We start from the raw sequence: 17,233 nt of genomic DNA, 5'->3' as shown, positions 1-17,233 counted from the left end.
TGAAAAATCATTTTTTATGATGTCTGATTCATCTAATATTATACCAAATTTAGTATCTTTTTGCGCATTTGATGGAATCCCTCCACAAAAAGAAGGTGAAGATCCTATAGTATTTTGGTACTATCCAAAAGAAACTCCAATCAATGATCAATTAAATATGGTAGGTCTTTATTTAACATTTCTTGGATATACACGTGATTTCAGATCATCTAAGGATTGTGAATACTTTATAACAGATAAAACTGTCTGTTGCTTTGCTCATTTGGGCGCTCAGTTATGGATTGCGGCTACATTCTCAGTTACAGATAAAATGACACCACAAATTTACGTTCAACAGCTTAATATCTTCAAATCAATATTCGGAATTATCTTTCCTCCACCTTCACGCGATCCAGAAACAAATCTTTTAGAAAAGAATAGTGATTTCGCAGATACATTCATGGATTTACTCCATATCTTCGCACAAAGACCTACATTAAAACGTCTCAAGCCTTCTCTTGAACTCTGGAACGCTTGTGAAGAAGCATTAGCCATTTCAAAGTACTCCATGCCAAATATTAGAAGTGCATCATTTATCTACAAGGATAGACTTGTACATACAAGCATGCATCCAAACGATGCTCTTGCTTTTTATGTTGCATTTCGTTCAAATGTACAAAGACTATTCTGTTTCAAGCCAGAATTCGAACAAGATACATTCCAATGGCTTACAGGTCTCGTAAAGATGCAAAGCCAGACTCATTTCTTCATGCCTCCTGTTACAATCTACGAAGGTCTCGTTCTTCCAGCTATTGTTAGATATAACGAGCTTGTCGTGTTTATAGCTCTTCTTATGCCAAAGGAAATGACAAAAGAATCACTAAAACCGCTTGAAGATTCATTAAAAGAATTATTGCCAAATATTTGCAAGTTATGCAAGAAGACAATTGATACAGAACAAAGAGATAACGTTATTGCATACAGAAACGACGGAACAGTTGAAATTACTTCACCTATGACACCAACTTCGGGAATTATCGCTGACGATAAGGCCACCGACCATTTGGTCGAACTTATCGGCAAGAACGAATCTGATTTTTCAAGATTCGTTGCTCATATTGAAAATGATCGTTGGCTCTTCATGGAAAAGGATGGACCATCAACAACAATCATTGATGAAAAGCAGCCAACACTTCCTGATGCTGTTTCTAATGCAATTACTTATATTAGATTAAATAATTTGAGCTGATTGTCTATTCTTTAGTAAAATATAATTCTATGTTTGTTATATAATAAACTATTTTACTTTATTCTATTAAATAACCTAAATTGAATCTTTATTAAAAAATTATCATCTCATTTCGCTTTCTTTTTAAAAGTTTTGAAAATTTAATAAGTTGGAGTGCTTAATTAAGACGTTTCTATTTGATTTAATTTATCCACGAATTCAATAACGTATTTTTCAAGATAAATGAGGAAAGGAATTCCTCCACAGGCAAAGAAGGGAAAGGCAGATAATACAGCAGTTGAAGAAGAGCATCTTCCAGAAACAGGAAATAATATATTTAATCTAGCAAATGGCGCTAAATACGAAGGAGATTGGAAAAGATTCGAAGGCGTATTAAAACGTCACGGAAAAGGCGTTTTCACTTGCGAAGAATTTACATATGAAGGTGATTTCGAGGAAGACGTTTTCCACGGAAAAGGTTTAATCAAATTTAAAGATGGCTCTAACTATATTGGCGATTTCCGTCATGGTGCCATCACTGGTAAAGGAAAGTATCAATTTGTTGATGGTTCTACATACGAAGGAGAGTTCCGTGATGGAAAGATGCACGGAATAGCCTTATTCTCTACAGTATATGGTGACCATTGGAGAGGAGCATGGAATAATGGCCTTTCAGCATGCCCAATATATCCACAGGCACCTCCAGAGCCTGTTTACGAAGAAGAGGAAGAAGAAGAATTCTTCGAAGAGGAAGAAATGATGCAGGATCAAGGCGAAATGGAAGGTGAAATGGAAGATGGCGGCCAGTATTAAGCTTTACATTTTTGTTTGTTTATTAACTAATTATATTTTTCCTTCATCTTTCTCTGTTGATGTTCTATCAATAAATTACTTGTTTTGACAAAATTTGTTATATAATGGTATAAAAAACGAAATACTTTGACAAATAATAATATTATTAGATTTAACAAAGAAATTCAATAGTTCCAAATGAATATCTTATATCACATACAAGAATCCTTTCTTTCAGCGAGTTAACCATCCTAATTGTTGAAAATCGTATCAAACTATATATTCTTAAGGTTTTCATTGATATATGAACAAATTAAATATAGGACTCATTGATATATGAACAAATTTGGGAAAAAAGCCCTTGTTCTGTATATCTTTCCTGATATTTCGTCTTATCAGTTCAATCTTTTAAATTAATAAACAAACCCTTAGATATTTTTCAAATTGAGTCCCAATATGATAGATACACGTCGGGTTCAATCTTCCGGTTAATTTCTCTTATTTTCTGATACACATTTATTTTGTTGCATTAATATACTAGTATTCGGCCGTACTATATGAGCATTGAGCAATCATTGAGCTAGAGCGTTAATTTAAAGATATTATATCACTCTTATTAAAAAGTTTAACATTTCAATGATCCAACGCGTAACCTTTGCATAGAACTAGTTCCATATAACCAGAATCACAGATAGTAGGTTAAACGAATAATTCACAGCAGAGTGACCCACTTTGTAAACTGAACAAAAAAAATTTCAATGGAATCGATCTCAGCTGATACTATTATTGCCAAGATCGAAAGGAATGAAATTCCTTCAATAGAAGACATCAAATACATCAATGAGACAGCTACACAAATGTTCAGAACGATGCCAAACGTTATTCCTGTTCAAGCTCCAGTTGTCATCTGTGGAGATATCCATGGCCAGTTCGAAGATCTCATGGAATTGTTCAAGATCGGTGGCAAAATACCATTTACAAACTATCTTTTCATGGGTGACTACGTAGATCGTGGAGCCAAATCTGTCGAAACAGTTTCTTACCTTTTTTGCTTAATGATTAAGTATCCAAAGAACATCACCCTCTTAAGAGGCAACCACGAGAGCGCCGGTATCTCACAGGTTTTCGGCTTCCGTGATGAAGTTGTCAACAGATATGGCGATGATACAGTTTGGAAGATTTACACCGAAACATTCTGCAATATTCCAATTGCAGCCCTTATCAATGATAAGATATTATGCGTCCATGGCGGTTTATCACCATCTCTTCGTACAATCAAAGATATTCAATCTCTTGACAGATTCACAGAGATTCCTCACAAAGGACCTCTTTGCGATCTTGTCTGGAGTGATCCTACACCACAACCAGGCTTCCGTCCATCAGAACGTGATGCAGGCTACCAATTTGGCCCAGATATTACAAAGCGCTGGAACGAAGAGAACGGATTAGAACTTACAGCAAGAGGACACCAGCTTGTCATCTCTGGTCTCGAATATAATCATAACAATCAAATTGTTACTGTTTTTAGCGCTCCAGACTACTGTGGCAGATGCGGAAACTTAGGTGGTATACTTGAGCTAGACGAGAACCTCAAGAAGAAAGATATTCGCTTCCCAACAGCTACATCTGTTGAAACTTCCCATGAAGATATTCCAAAGTACTACTCTTTCACTGATATCGATTATGATTGGTAATCATAACCATTTTTATAAATTTTGTGGATTAAAGAGCTCGGGTCTTTGCTTTTCAAAATTTTAATTCTTATTTTTTAATAATAAATCATTATTGTATTCGCGTGTTGAACATATAATAAGAATCTTGCTGCAAAATTGAATCTAATTCTTGAAATAAGGAGCATACTTTCATAATGAGAAATTGAATGAGTAATTTTTGCCAAAAATGGAAATATAGTATATGCATACGATTCAAATTAATCTTGATTTAGGTTCAATTCAATTTTGCACAAGATTTAGAAAAAAATAAAATTATACAATTGTTTATAATTATGTATTTACAAAATCTTTTTGTTTCTCAATATATTGAAGAAAATTCTTGTGGTTGAGAATCTCGTTCTAATGTGTGATAATTTCCGTGATCTGGACGAGTTCTTTGTACAACAACTGGATTTGCTTTCTTTGATTGAGACTGTTCCGTTTCAAGAGGAACGTCATTTTCAGGAATAGTCTGTTCCAATTCATGAGGTTCTTCTTGGATTGGAAGAGGCTGGTCAGTATTCGATCTGAAGATTGAAGTTATAGAATACAAAGCACTTAAGCATAACATTCCAGCAGATGGACGTGCATAGAAACCATCCATTGTAAATGAACGAAGTTTCTCGTTGTTTTTATTGTTTGGATCGATTGATAATATAGTACAAGTATTATAGAAATCATAATATAAGTTTGCTTCATTGAAAGTATAAAATATTTTATCATTGACACAAATTGATTCTTTTAGATGATTAAATAATACACCCAATTCACTAGGGATTGTAGTAATTGCATATGTGTAACTGACATAATCAACTCTTTGTGGATTTTTCTGAATGATCTTTATTTTGAATTTGTTTATACAATCTGGAATATTGTTTGTTGAGAAAATGTCAATCATTTGATTAAATGAATATACATTGTGAACTTTAAGATGAATGTAAACGTGTCCTACTATTATATAATCGTCTTTCGAGGTGAAAACGATTAAAACGACAGCATTAGTAGTTGAATGTAAAGACCGTGATATGAAAAAAGGAATAACTTTAAATATTTCGGAATTACCAGAATTAAATCTGTCGGATTTAAATTTTTTTTACGTAATTTGGTATTTCGTCTTTTATTGAATCTATAAGGTATTGTTTGATCTTTGTGTTTGTCAATAATCGACCATCTGTCCACAAACCTGAACGAAAAATATCTGATTTCATTAAAATTTTGTTAGTTTTTATAAGTACTCAATAAAAACGATAGGGAAAAAAAGAATCATTAGTGCTGTATTTTCAGATCTGTCGGGAAAAAAATCATCTTCTTTTAATCACATTGGAATATCTGCTTGAGCTTGTTAATTAACATTCTTTTTATTAATGGTGCTATTTTAAAGTATACATAAAAAAAAAAAAAAAAAAAAAAAAAAAAAAGGTAGCGGGGCTTCCAGGCACTTCGTGCCTTCTAGCCCTGAGGATGAATGAGTATAATGAAGTTTTTTTTTCTTGGGGTGACCTTCCAGGCACTTCGTGCCTTCTAGCCCACATAAATGAAGTTTTTATTCGGAGGTCTTCCAGGAGCTTTTCACAAATTATATATGTTTTCATGTTTTGTCAAGACTTCTTCGTAAATGTTTTGTCAAGACTTCTTCGTAAATGTTTTGTCAAGACTTCTTCGTAAATGTTTTGTCAAGACTTCTTCGTAATGAGTGTAAAGGACCCAAAAATAATGTTTAGGTGAAGAGGTGAGATTTCACCTGTTTTTTCACCTCTTTTTTCACCTCGTGAATTTGTCATGATTTCATCGTAAAGACTTTGTCATGATTTCATCGTAAAGACTTTGTCAAGACTTCATCGTAAAGACTTTGTCAAGACTTCATCGTAAAGACTTTGTCAAGACTTCATCGTAAATGTTTTGTCAAGACTTCTTCGTAAATGTTTTGTCAAGACTTCTTCGTAAATGTTTTGTCAAACATGAACGTAAATGTTTTGTCAAGACTTCTTCTTCGGTGAGTGTAAATGAACCAAAAATAATGTTTAGGTGAAGAGGTGAGATTTCACCTGTTTTTTCACCTAATTTTTCACCCGTTGAATTTTCATGAAATTTACACCAAAAATATACTACTAGGGTCATTTACGAAGAAATCTCAACAAAGTCTTTACGATGAAATCTTGACAAAACATAGACAAGAAAGTTCATGAGAAATTAGATGAAGAAGTCTTAACAAAGTCTTTACGAAGAAATTCATGAAAATTCAAGAGGTGAGAAATGAGGTGAAAAAAGAGGTGAAATCTCACCTCTTCACCTAAAATATATTTTTGGGTCATTTACACTCATTTACGAAGAAATCTCAACAAAGTCTTTACGAAGAAGTCACAATAAACATCTGTCAAAAACGCTTTTTAACTTCACTTAAAATGCCACGTAAGCTACGTAAGAATATACGTAAGAGGAAAGAGAGCATTGAAACATCCAATAGTAAAACTGACACCACAACAACAGTTGCAACAACAAATTATGAATGACCCCACTATGTTGCAACAAATGTCAAGCAACCCTATGCTTTTAAACCGAGTTGTTGGTGCACAGAGTGGAGGTTTAAGAGCGGCACTTTTAGCGAAAATGGCAGGCTATGGTGGAGCTGCAGACGGAACAGCATATAACCCTCAAAGTCAAATGAATTTGAGTTCACTCAAAAATCAAATATCAGATGTCAAAAAGTCAAACATAGACATACAGAAGCAAATAAGTGAAAACGAAAAGAAACTAGAATATGACAGACACACAAAGAAACTCAATGAGTTAAACGTAGAGAAAAAGAAGAAAGAAGAACAACTGAAAGAACTAAGTACAGAGGAATATGCGAAAAAAGTGTCAGAAAAAGCAGCAGAAGTAGCAAAAATGGAACAAGATGTCATAAATTTGAAAAACCATACTACTCAATATAAAGTACTGAAAGATGAAGAGATAAAACAAAAAGCCCTGAAGACATATATGGATAGCGATGAGTATAAAAAAAGTTGAAGCAAATGTAAAGGCAGAAAAACTTTTACAGTTGCAAAACCAAACCGTACAGTATGAAAACTTAGCACAAGAAAGTAAAAATAACGACGCAGCCATGCAAAAGGCAATGAAAAGCGCAGAATATATAAAAGCTAACAATGACTGGTTAGATGCCCAAGCCAACGCCAAAGCAGCCCAACTTATAGGGTCAATAAGGACAAAAATACAAGCGGATGAAGACAGTTCAAATGAAGCTTTAACAAATGCTGACTTTAAGAACGCTTTCGAAGCTCTTCATAGTAAGGTGAAACAAGTGAACGACTTCTCATCTGGAAAGAAACTGAAGTCTGAAGGTTTCGACAAAGAGTTAAAAGAAGTAGCACAAAATATGACGAAAATAACAGATGCAGCAACGAGACAGGCAGTTCAAAGTGCCTATGACGCCGTTAGAGCAACTGTTGTGAAAAGTCAAGAAAAAGAGTTACAACAGACCAAAACAGACCTAGTAAATGCTTTCTTAAAAACGAAAAGTCAGGTAGGACATTATGCTGCAGATGGAACATATGTGCCAGCTGGTGGAACTTATATACCACCAAACCCTCCAAGAGAAGCACCTGCACCAGGACTACCTAGAACATTTACATCGTCACATGGACACAGACACAGGCATGCACCAAAACCAACACAACACCAACAGTTCAAAACCCTGCACAACAACAACAACAACAACAACCAACACAACAACCAACAGTTCAAAATCCAGCACAACCAACAGTTCAAAACCCTGCACAACAACAACCACAAAACAGAGCAAGGACATAAAGAAGTAGAGAACAAGGAAACCAAGAATTCTTAAAAATGCTTAAAGAAGAGTGTGGTTTCCCAGATACTGTTGACTTTAGTGACAGATATAAAGAAGCTATTGGAAAGTTCAAGGATGGAAATACTGACCCGAACTTATTTAGCTTTATGGCTCAGCACCAAAACGGATATAATCTCAAACCTGGAAAATACAAGCTCGCTAAGGGATATGATTTAATAGCATATCATCCAAATGACATGGATGAATTTACTCCGAGATATTTGATGTCAGAGCTAAATGACAATTCAACTTTCGTCATGAAACGCGTAAAAAATAGAGACGGAACGAAAGAACAAAAGCTTATGAATGCGGATGACGTAGATAGGGAAATTGTTGAAAACGGTCTCGGAATATATGAAATGCCAGCAGATGAGGTACAAGAAACTCCACAGGAAAACTAGTTCAGATACAACCAGACATGGAAGAAATAGTTCAGCAACAACAGCTAGAAGAGCCTGAAGGAAACGAACAAGTCACTCCTTTGGAAACTAACTTCACAGAACTAGATGAAGATTTGGAACAGCCGAAAAATCTTGACCCTCAACAAGAGTATGCGGAGAATATGGAATATTTCCAAGAGTCTAAAAAAAATTCGGCTGACATAGTAGAAGAATATCGAAAAATGTTTGCCGACATACAAAAGACTCCAACACCAGATGAAAATATTCAGCATAGAATGGAAGCACTGAAAGAAAATGTACACAAATACAACAACCCTTTTTACTTACGAGCATTTAACGTTCAATCTTCGGATGAACTCGGTGAAAATAAAAGGTTAAATTTCAAGAAAACATATAGAAATGAAACATTGTTTAAAGTTCATTCAGAACCTAACCAATATGGAAACAAACCTACTTTTGTTTCTGCAGACGATGGAACTACAATGAGATGGGGTCATAAAGCTAACCCGGATAGGTGGTTCATAAACTTACAACCACAATTCCAAGAAGTTGTAGACGCAATGGAAGTCAATGGTGAACCAGATATAGCTGGTATTTTCAGCGCGGCTTTAATGCCATTGAAAGATATGAAACATGCAGATATTTTGGACCAGTATGAAATGAACATGGCTGATGGAAATATAACACCTGACGTTCTAAAACATTTATCTCAAAGAACTACACAGAACCATAGAGATGGTATATTTGGTGAAGAGTTTAGAAAGAAAGTTAGGGAGGGCGAAGGAAGAGAACCTATTGTACATGACCTTGCAAACGAAAGTTTACAAAATGTCATAAAAAACTTACTTTGCAGACAATGAATGAGAAGGGATGAATATTTAAGAAAACTCAAATGGACAGTACCAAATGAAATGTTAGTATTGAAAAACATGTTCCTTGACAAAATAAAACCAACTACAGAAATAAACGACGCAAGACTGAAAGATTGGGTAAAAGCTTTCCCATTCACAAAAGATATATTGGTAACATGGAAAGAAAACCAGAATGGCTACAAAACATATATTTGGAAACGAGCATATTCCATATGGACAGGCACTGTTTGAAGAGCTTGAACCGGAAACTCAGGAAAGAGTCATGCAAACAATACGCGAAGACTCAAATACAGACTATGACAAACTCTTTCTAGGATATAGGTTACCTGAGATGGGCGACCAGAGCAAAAGGCAAAAAGGACATGGGAAATTTGCAACATACTAGATGAACATAATGCAAAGATGCAACAACTTCAAGCAGAGGGCAATGAAGGAAAAAGAAGAGTTAAAAACTCAGTCAGGAAGAAAGTAAAGCTTGGTCACGTGGGTTCTATTATGACATATAAATCCAACTATTCTATATTTTACTCATATGAAATGTACGCCGCTCAGAATATAACGCCAACAGTTTTGGATGCTATGAATGGAAATGTTTCCGAATGGTATAACGAATGCGACAATGCCATTAGAAGGTCAGAAATAGTTCCTGGAACTTACGAATATACAACTGCTGTTTCTTATGGAAACGTAGGTGAGTTTGGAGAAGGTTCTTCAACAACAGTAGATATTGCTTGCGACAGGTTTCATATAATTTCTATTGACAACTCTTTCTTATACGTGGAACAAGACATTGAAATAAAACCTTCTGCCAAGTTGTCTGACAAGAAAGGTTGCAATGGAATTTTCTATGTCGGATACCAATATGCTCCAGAAGTTTTCATGGGATATAAGATATATTCTAACTCTGACTTAGTTCAAACAGTAACATGGGCAAACTATGAATGGTTCGCTTTGAGAAACTCAGTACAACCACAAGCTAGAGAACAAACAGACCAGTATGCCACCATTGAGAAAATAAGAAGACTTGACCCTAACGTTCCAGGAGTTTATGTTAACCTTTCTGGACAAACTGCAGCAGCAGTAACCAAAGTAAAACTGAAACTTAGAGTTCCTTTGTCATCTTTCCTCATCTTCAGGTTTTTTAAGATACTTGCCAAACTGGGCAGGAAAAATTTCTATCGAACTTACTCCAAGCAAAAATAACTTAGTCATTGCACCAACGCAAGACCCATTCACTCTTACAGACGTAGTGGGAACAAATAAAACGTCATTCGCCGACTTTTGCAAAAACAAAGTTGACTTAGACTTTGGTTTCTCAAACCTCAACACTGAAGTAAACTATTATTTCAATGCTGCTGGAGATGCTTGGGACCCAGTTAAGTTCACATGCGAAAATTTGAATGCAAGAGAATAGAAGCAGACTTGCAGTCTATATGTTGGACCCAGATATTTCAAATGCTTTAGCTGCCAAATATATTGCAGTTCCACTTATGTTCCCTATACACCAAATATCTGTCAAAGACTTTGCAGGTGAAGTTGGAAACCAAAGTGCTGACCCAGGTGCAAGAACAGATATTGCTTTAACAACTGCAATGAAACATGCAGATACTATGTTTGTACTGTTCAGACGAACTATAAATGACTATTCTTGCTTCTACAACCCTGGTATTAAATACCATATAAACATAGATGGCAAATACTATCCAAGAGAAGAATATTCTACAGTTGAGGATATGAGGTCATACAACTTGACATTAGATGCTATGAACTTTAACAACAACTTCACAACAACCATTAACCCTGAAATGCAAAGTTCTATTATGCCATATGTGAAAGTATGGACTCATACAGGAGGTCAAAAAACTCAATATACAAATGGAGACCGTTCAAACTTTTGGCTTGGCATTCCATTTGCTGACTCAGAAGACTTTATGGGTGGTATTTCAACTGTTGGTACTGTACAAATACAATATACTGGTGACAGAGACGGTCCAGATGAACTGAGAGCAAAGAAGTTTACAAACCAATAGCACTTTTCACGGAAGATGCTCTTTTGAAGATTCGTTCGATGAAACCTGCTGGGGCTCCTCAGATTGGCATAACGACAGCTTCCATCGAGCAGATTTTGGCAGCAGGTCAGTAAGTTGTTCTTGAACTGACTTCTCTCCGTCAAATATTGACAGTACGCCAGTTTTGACATAAAATTTGTAAGATAAACTTTCCTTTAGAAATATCGGTCAGTTTTGTTGTATATTTTTGTCTGCTTCAAGAACTTTCACCATCTCGGTTATACCAACTTTCTTTGCTTTATGAAAATATTTTGGTTCAGCAAAGACTGCTATTCTATAACATTTTCCATTGTTTGTGTAAAGAACTACTCTGTCAATGAACTTGTATTGTTTGTGTGTGTAAACTTTGTTTTGCTTCAATTCGAAGAGATACTCAAATACGTCCATCTTTTTATTCTAAGTAAAATGTCATTTCCGAAAAATAGAAGCGTGAGTGTTTCAAAAGGTTTAATGGCGGTGGCAGATGTGAAGTTAAATTCACCAACTCAAACAAACAGTCAAAGTGTTGTTGTCAATGTCAAAGAAAGAGATGTTGAAGTGGGGAAACCATACGAAGATGAAGATGGTATAACAATTGTTCCTGTAAAAGAACCAACATACCCTGAAGTTAGCAGAGACTTAAGTTCTGTTGCAGATATTCGAAATGACTACAAGCAACTTAAAGACAAACTTAAAACTCAGGAGAAGATTTGTCAAGCTTTAGGTATAATGTTAAACTTGGTCGAACACAACCCTGTAAAAGTGAACTCATATGTCATTGCACCTCGTGAAGTTTTGAAAGAACTATTGAAACTTTTGACAGAGGCAGACGATATAAACATCAAAGAAATAGAACCCGACATTGCTTGCTGTGGTGTTTCATATAATGTCATTGACAAGATATACGTTATGAAAGGAGGTGAAACGTTGAACTTAAAATATAGTTTCCCAGACGTCATAAAAATATTTGACGACCACAACATTTCATTAAAATTTATTTGCTAAGTAAATGGCAGAAGATATATGGTTTATACTATTACGACTAAAAACCCTGAGTCATATAATTCTATAACAACAAACTTACAAAGTCCTCAAGGACGATATTGTAAACTAACCTTAAACACAATGACGACTAAAGCTTGTTTTGCTCTTTTGACACCAGAAGATTTTATTGTTGTGAATGGTAAAAAATACTCCTTTGAAGATACTTACTCAGATATACCACCAACAGGTTTTGTTGACTTATTTAATACTTTAAGGACGGATGTAACATGTGCTGCAACTAGAGCAGGTTTCATTATGTTTGGATGTCCGACTGAGTTTACTATAAACGATATGAGCTATAATACAAAACTTATTTCTGGTTTTTACTACCAACAGTTTCCTATAACAGGAAAAGGTGTCATACAAGGAATGTCTATTCCATTGACATTAAGCACACCAATCTTATATATTGTTTCAAACTTAGGTTCAAAGTGTTATTCGAATGTCGACAGAAACTATTATGACCAAAAGATACTTATGCGTATAAACAATACTTTCTCTGCTGGTTTGCCTATTGTTCATTCGAATGCAGAATTTTCAACCTTAGTGAACTCAAACACTTTGGCAAGTATAACTTGACATTAGTTGACGCAAACTTTGTTCCTGTAAAACTTTTATGTCCTATGTATTTGTCAATGACGGCAGAAAGTTTCGAATTGGAAGATGCAACTGGTGAAAGTATTGTATTACAAGAACAACTTCAACAACAAATAGCTCAAGAACAACAAATGCAACAAATGCAACAACAAAGTCAAGAATAAAAAAAAATAATTTTTTTATTTTTATAAAAATGTACAGAATAGATGTTTCAGATTTTTATGACTTCCAAGCATTCAGAAATATGTGTCCATTTCGAGACTATAACAAAGCAGTCGAGAATTTGAAACGTTTAGTCATTTATGTTGACTCTGCCCCAGAATGTTATGTTATGAAAGAATGGGATGTTGTCTTTAACAAACCAAGAGCAACAATAGTTTCAGAACAAGAATGTAGACAGAAACTTAAGAAAATAAAAGTCGTACAAGTTGGCATGAAGATGTTAGATGCTTGGGATATCTTATTGTCAAAACTTGAAGATTTTTCAGTTCGTGGTATAAAGTTTTATACACCTTCTCCAAACTTCTATTCTATCTTCACTGGATATAAATATGAACAAGTAGAATGGAAAGAAAATATTATAGAAGCTTGGTTAGACCATGTCAAAGAAATTATATGCAATGGAAACGAAAAGGTTTATGAGTATATCTTATGTTGGTTTGCAAACATCTTACAACATCCAAGTGCTAAAAATGAAACTGCTCTCATTATAATTGGAAAACAAGGAACAGGTAAGAACACATTCTTTACAGATATTTTGTGCAAACTGTTAGAAGGTTATTCGAACCCTAATATGACAAACTTAGAAAACATCTGTGGCAAGTTTAACTCCTCAATAGAGAATATGAAACTTATAGTTTGCAATGAACTTCAAAGTATAGATACAACAAAAGTTTTAAACTCAGATGCTTTGAAGAGTCTTATAACAGACAAAGTTGGAGTTGTTGAAAGAAAGTATAAAGACCAAAGAGTTTGTGAGAATGTTGCAAACTTCATTATGGTTTCAAACAATGCTGTTCCGATGAAGTTAGAAAGTTCTGACAGAAGATATGTAGTTGTCAGAACGTCAGATTCTCATATGCAAGATACAGAATATTTTGACGACTTAGCAGAAACTTTGACATCTGACTTTTACAACCACTTGTTCTCATATTTCATGACATTAGATATTTCTAAGTTCAATCCAAGACAAATTCCACATACCGAAGAAAGACAAACATTGTTAGAAGCAAACAAGAGTGTATATGAACTGTTCATAGATGAAACTGACTTTGAGTGTTTAGATGAAAGGTCATTGTACGATTCGTATAAACAATATTGTCAAGAATATGGTTATATGGCAGCGTCTAAACGAACATTCTTGGCAAATGTCAAAAGTCTTTTAGATGTTCAGAACGGCGTATATACAAAGAAAAATTTTTCTGAGTAAATTTTAAAAAAAATATTTTTTTTTTATCCGATAGAAAAGATGACGAAATTCATCTCAGTAAATAAGTACATGACAGAAGTCAAAGATAAGTTAGCTCCATTCGCATATTTGAATGTTTACTTCTACCATTTTGAAAAGTCTTCATTCAGCAAAGTTTGGAACATCGAACCAGTTAAGTTTGCTATTGTGACTAAAAATGGTGCGAAATTTGAAGACTTAGACATAGAAGGTTTGTTAGCAGTCAAAGAAAATTTTGACAGAAAGTTCTCAAACCTTAAAGAAGGCAAAGCATACAAACTTGTTATACCTTATGAACCAAAGAAAGCAGACGACTATGAATATTATGAGTCTAAGATAGTTGAAGTTCAAGGTAAATTGGGTAAAAAGATTTTAGAGTCTAAGCCAGTGTTTGCTCCTAAAGAGGAAGAGAACATTGACATTGACCCAGAAATGTTCTAAAAATAAAATTTTATTTTTACATGTCATATCTCACCTTCTCTGGAACTGGTTCAGGTTCTTTCTTCTCTTCTACTTTCTTTTCTTCTACTTTTTTTCTTTCTTTTCTCTCTTCTTCTTCTTCTCTGGTGGAGTTATGTCAAATTTGGCGCAACCATATTTATGTAAAAGTTCTTTGTCCTTTAATAGCTCATCTATTCTGTTTTCTATTTCATCTTCAAGAACGGCGCATGTGTCTTCTTTGCATTCTAAGAACTTTTGTTGGACTTCATCTTCCAATCGGTGTCATCTCTGTCAACAAGTCTGTCATTGACAAATTTTTAAGACTGCTCTGCTTAATGTTTTATGGTTCTTGTCATATTCCCAGAAACAGAACTTTAGAACAAATTCACCTTTCTTGTTTACACTATGTAAGATTTTATGGTCGACAGATGTTTTGCTGTCGAAAAGCTTGTCTCGAATATAGATTAGCGAAATCGCTAGACATTTTCAAAAAGATAAAAATTTTAATTTTTCTAAAAATATGTTAGAAAAAAGTTTGCTGACATTGACAAAAATTTGAGAATGTTTTAAACAAACAAGAGGAAGTTTAGAAAATGCTCAGATAAGCCTATACATGACAAGTTTCTTATTTGCTCAGAATGGTATAACAGGTCTAATTGCACCACCTGGGTCGGGTAAGACTTTCACTTATCTTAAAATGGCTGCACAACAACAAGAACTAGATGAGAAGAACCCATTCTATGAGTTAGTTGTTATTGTAGTACTTCTGGTCAATTTGACCAAACCGTAAATTCGTTCAAAGATATTATAAAGAAGTCTAAGTTAGTATCTATAAAAGACTCTGAGTTGTTAGATTGGATAAAGAAGTACCAAAGAAGAGTTTTGAAGTACAATGCTATAAATGAGTATATAAATTCTAAGTTTAAAGACCCAAATGAGGAAATGCAAAGAATATTAGAGAAGAAACACTTCAGAAACAAACAGAAAGAGATAGAATACATTTCGAAGAAATTGCAATCTTACGATTGGAAGACTTACCCTCATAGGTGTCTTCTTATCTTAGATGACTTTGCTTCTCATCCTTTGCTTAAGAATAGAGAACAAGATATGTGTCGAATTCTTAAGAAGCTCAGACACTTTAACATCTCAGTCGTAATATGTGTACAGACAGCAAAGAGTTTAAGTAAGGATGTTAAAAGAATACTTACTGATATCATACTTTTCCCCGGATTGTCCGAAGACGATTTCATGGAACTTATGAAAGAGTCCATGGCAGGTAAGTTTGACAGATATGAACTATGGGAGAAGTACAAAGTCATACAAGACCCTCATACTTCTTTCAGAATTCACATCTACGCGAACAAAGTTCAAATTGTAAAAAGTCAAGCGTAAAAAATAAAGAGTTTAGTCTTAGTCTGTTGTGGTGCTGGGGCTGTCGGTTCTTCTGGCTTTGGAAGACATTCAGGAAGAGGTACGTCAGTCATCCGTTTGTGTCCTGTCGGAAGGAAGGACTCGGAATGTCGGAAGGAAGGACTCGGAATGTCGGAAGGAAGGACTCGGAATGTCGGAAGGAAAAACTTTTCCAGTTGTCGGGAAATTTTTTTCCTGTCTGAAGGAAAAACTTTTTCTGAAGTTCGACCAAAAAGTTCTCAATTTTCGAAAATTTGAATGGTTTACGGACGAACAACAGGAAATTTTTTTCCAGTTGTCGGGAAATTTTTTTCCAGTTGTCGGGAAATTTTTTTCTTGTCGGAAGGAAGGACTCGGAATGCCAGAAGGAAGGACTCGGAATGCCAGAAGGATTTGACAAGCCAATTTACCATCTAGAGCTACCTGAGCCATCTGAAGTCAAGACCAAAAATAAATGGCTCATCTACTCTGCTTGTTTGAAGTTGTCAAAATACTCTGTTATTTTTTCCTTTAACAATGGCAAGTCTTCTTTGAAGGTAAGTATTGTACAACCTTTAATATCATAGTGTGTTTGAGGTAACGTATCTTGAACTATTTGTTTCACATCTTCATTCGGTGTCATTGAAATCGGTAAGTTTTCGCGATAGAACCAATTTCTGTCAGATTTGTAAATCTTAGCAAGGTCGTAAAAGCTTTTGTTGTTTCTTCTGACTAAATGCAACATAACCATATCTCTGTCTTCTTCATTTTCCATCTCTTCAGTATAAATCATATACTTATAGTTCTTTTCCTTTCCTTTTGGTACCGAACGTGGTATTCTTTTCTGTATGTTTTTGTCTTTTGCTTCAAGCTTGTTCTCTAGCTCTTCACGTTCTTGTCTATGAATTTCGTCAAGAAGTTTACAAACATACCAAGCATAACGAGGTGAAGCCCACATTGCAACAGCATTTACAAGAAGTCTATGTACATACCAACCTCTCAAACCATTTGGCAAATTTTCACGATTTTCATGAGTTTTAGGCGAGTAAGATTTTTTACTTACTCGCTGTTCTTCACGATTTTCAGAAAAAAGTATGTCTCGCTGTGCTTCGCTCAAAAATTCTTGTGTGCTTTGGTTCCTAAACCAGTCTTGTGGTTTCTTAGTATCTGGAGCAAAACATGCTGTCAAAATACTTTTGCATGGTACATATCGTCTTTGACCGAACGAATGAGACGTAACTGTTTGTTAAACTGAACCCACTCGTATTCTTCATTTATAGCTTCATGGACTATAACTGTTGTTGTGTTCTCTGATGTTGACATATCTGTCCTTATATTCCGGATAAAAAAAATATTTTATAAAAAATTAGCGTTATTTTCTGACTTTCACAAAAGACCAAAAATAAACGCTTTACATGTATTTTTCAGCAACT

At 34.7% G+C, this 17,233-nt stretch overlaps 7 protein-coding genes and 3 pseudogenes across 10 annotated transcripts, besides 1 other annotated feature; 8 read left to right on the top strand and 2 right to left on the bottom strand.

The window, feature by feature from the left end:
• Positions 1-19: 19 nt before the first annotated feature.
• On the top strand, positions 20-1,404 carry TVAGG3_0955170 (vacuolar fusion protein CCZ1 homolog-related family; the record flags this gene model as incomplete). The annotated part of the gene is made up of 1 exon (XM_001316032.2): positions 20-1,228. The coding sequence occupies one exon, from the start codon at positions 20-22 to the stop codon at positions 1,226-1,228; it is 1,209 nt and encodes a 402-aa protein (XP_001316067.1).
• Positions 1,405-1,450: 46 nt separating this feature from the next.
• On the top strand, positions 1,451-2,089 carry TVAGG3_0955160 (MORN repeat-containing protein family; the record flags this gene model as incomplete). The annotated part of the gene is made up of 1 exon (XM_001316033.2): positions 1,451-2,020. The coding sequence occupies one exon, from the start codon at positions 1,451-1,453 to the stop codon at positions 2,018-2,020; it is 570 nt and encodes a 189-aa protein (XP_001316068.1).
• A 661-nt stretch (positions 2,090-2,750) lies between these two features.
• Positions 2,751-3,791, top strand: TVAGG3_0955150 (phosphoprotein phosphatase protein; the record flags this gene model as incomplete). The annotated part of the gene is made up of 1 exon (XM_001316034.2): positions 2,758-3,693. One exon carries the CDS (start codon positions 2,758-2,760, stop codon positions 3,691-3,693), a length of 936 nt encoding a protein of 311 aa, XP_001316069.1.
• Positions 3,792-4,002: 211 nt separating this feature from the next.
• On the bottom strand, positions 4,003-4,919 carry TVAGG3_0955140 (uncharacterized protein; the record flags this gene model as incomplete). The annotated part of the gene is made up of 1 exon (XM_001316035.1): positions 4,031-4,609. The coding sequence occupies one exon, from the start codon at positions 4,607-4,609 to the stop codon at positions 4,031-4,033; it is 579 nt and encodes a 192-aa protein (XP_001316070.1).
• A 1,231-nt stretch (positions 4,920-6,150) lies between these two features.
• TVAGG3_0955130 lies at positions 6,151-7,126 on the top strand (annotated as a pseudogene). Its single transcript has one exon. A coding segment is annotated over exon 1 (976 nt).
• Positions 7,127-9,425: 2,299 nt separating this feature from the next.
• Positions 9,426-17,233: part of a mobile genetic element that runs on past the window's edge.
• TVAGG3_0955120 (protein of unknown function, DUF4106 family) lies at positions 11,354-11,887 on the top strand (the record flags this gene model as incomplete). The annotated part of the gene is made up of 1 exon (XM_051253337.1): positions 11,354-11,887. One exon carries the CDS (start codon positions 11,354-11,356, stop codon positions 11,885-11,887), a length of 534 nt encoding a protein of 177 aa, XP_051078911.1.
• On the top strand, positions 13,521-13,952 carry TVAGG3_0955110 (Poxvirus D5 protein-like family; the record flags this gene model as incomplete). The annotated part of the gene is made up of 1 exon (XM_051253336.1): positions 13,521-13,952. One exon carries the CDS (start codon positions 13,521-13,523, stop codon positions 13,950-13,952), a length of 432 nt encoding a protein of 143 aa, XP_051078910.1.
• On the top strand, positions 13,992-14,411 carry TVAGG3_0955100 (protein of unknown function, DUF4108 family; the record flags this gene model as incomplete). The annotated part of the gene is made up of 1 exon (XM_051253335.1): positions 13,992-14,411. One exon carries the CDS (start codon positions 13,992-13,994, stop codon positions 14,409-14,411), a length of 420 nt encoding a protein of 139 aa, XP_051078909.1.
• Positions 14,932-15,803, top strand: TVAGG3_0955090 (annotated as a pseudogene). Its single transcript has one exon. A coding segment is annotated over exon 1 (872 nt).
• Positions 16,285-17,123, bottom strand: TVAGG3_0955080 (annotated as a pseudogene). Its single transcript has one exon. A coding segment is annotated over exon 1 (839 nt).

This window comes from Trichomonas vaginalis, chromosome I (assembly GCF_026262505.1).
Source record: "Trichomonas vaginalis G3 chromosome I, whole genome shotgun sequence".
NCBI classification, from domain to species: Eukaryota; Parabasalia; order Trichomonadida; family Trichomonadidae; genus Trichomonas; species Trichomonas vaginalis.
The sequence above is the reverse complement of the archived record's forward strand: the minus strand, read 5'-3'. Positions and strand labels throughout refer to the sequence as shown.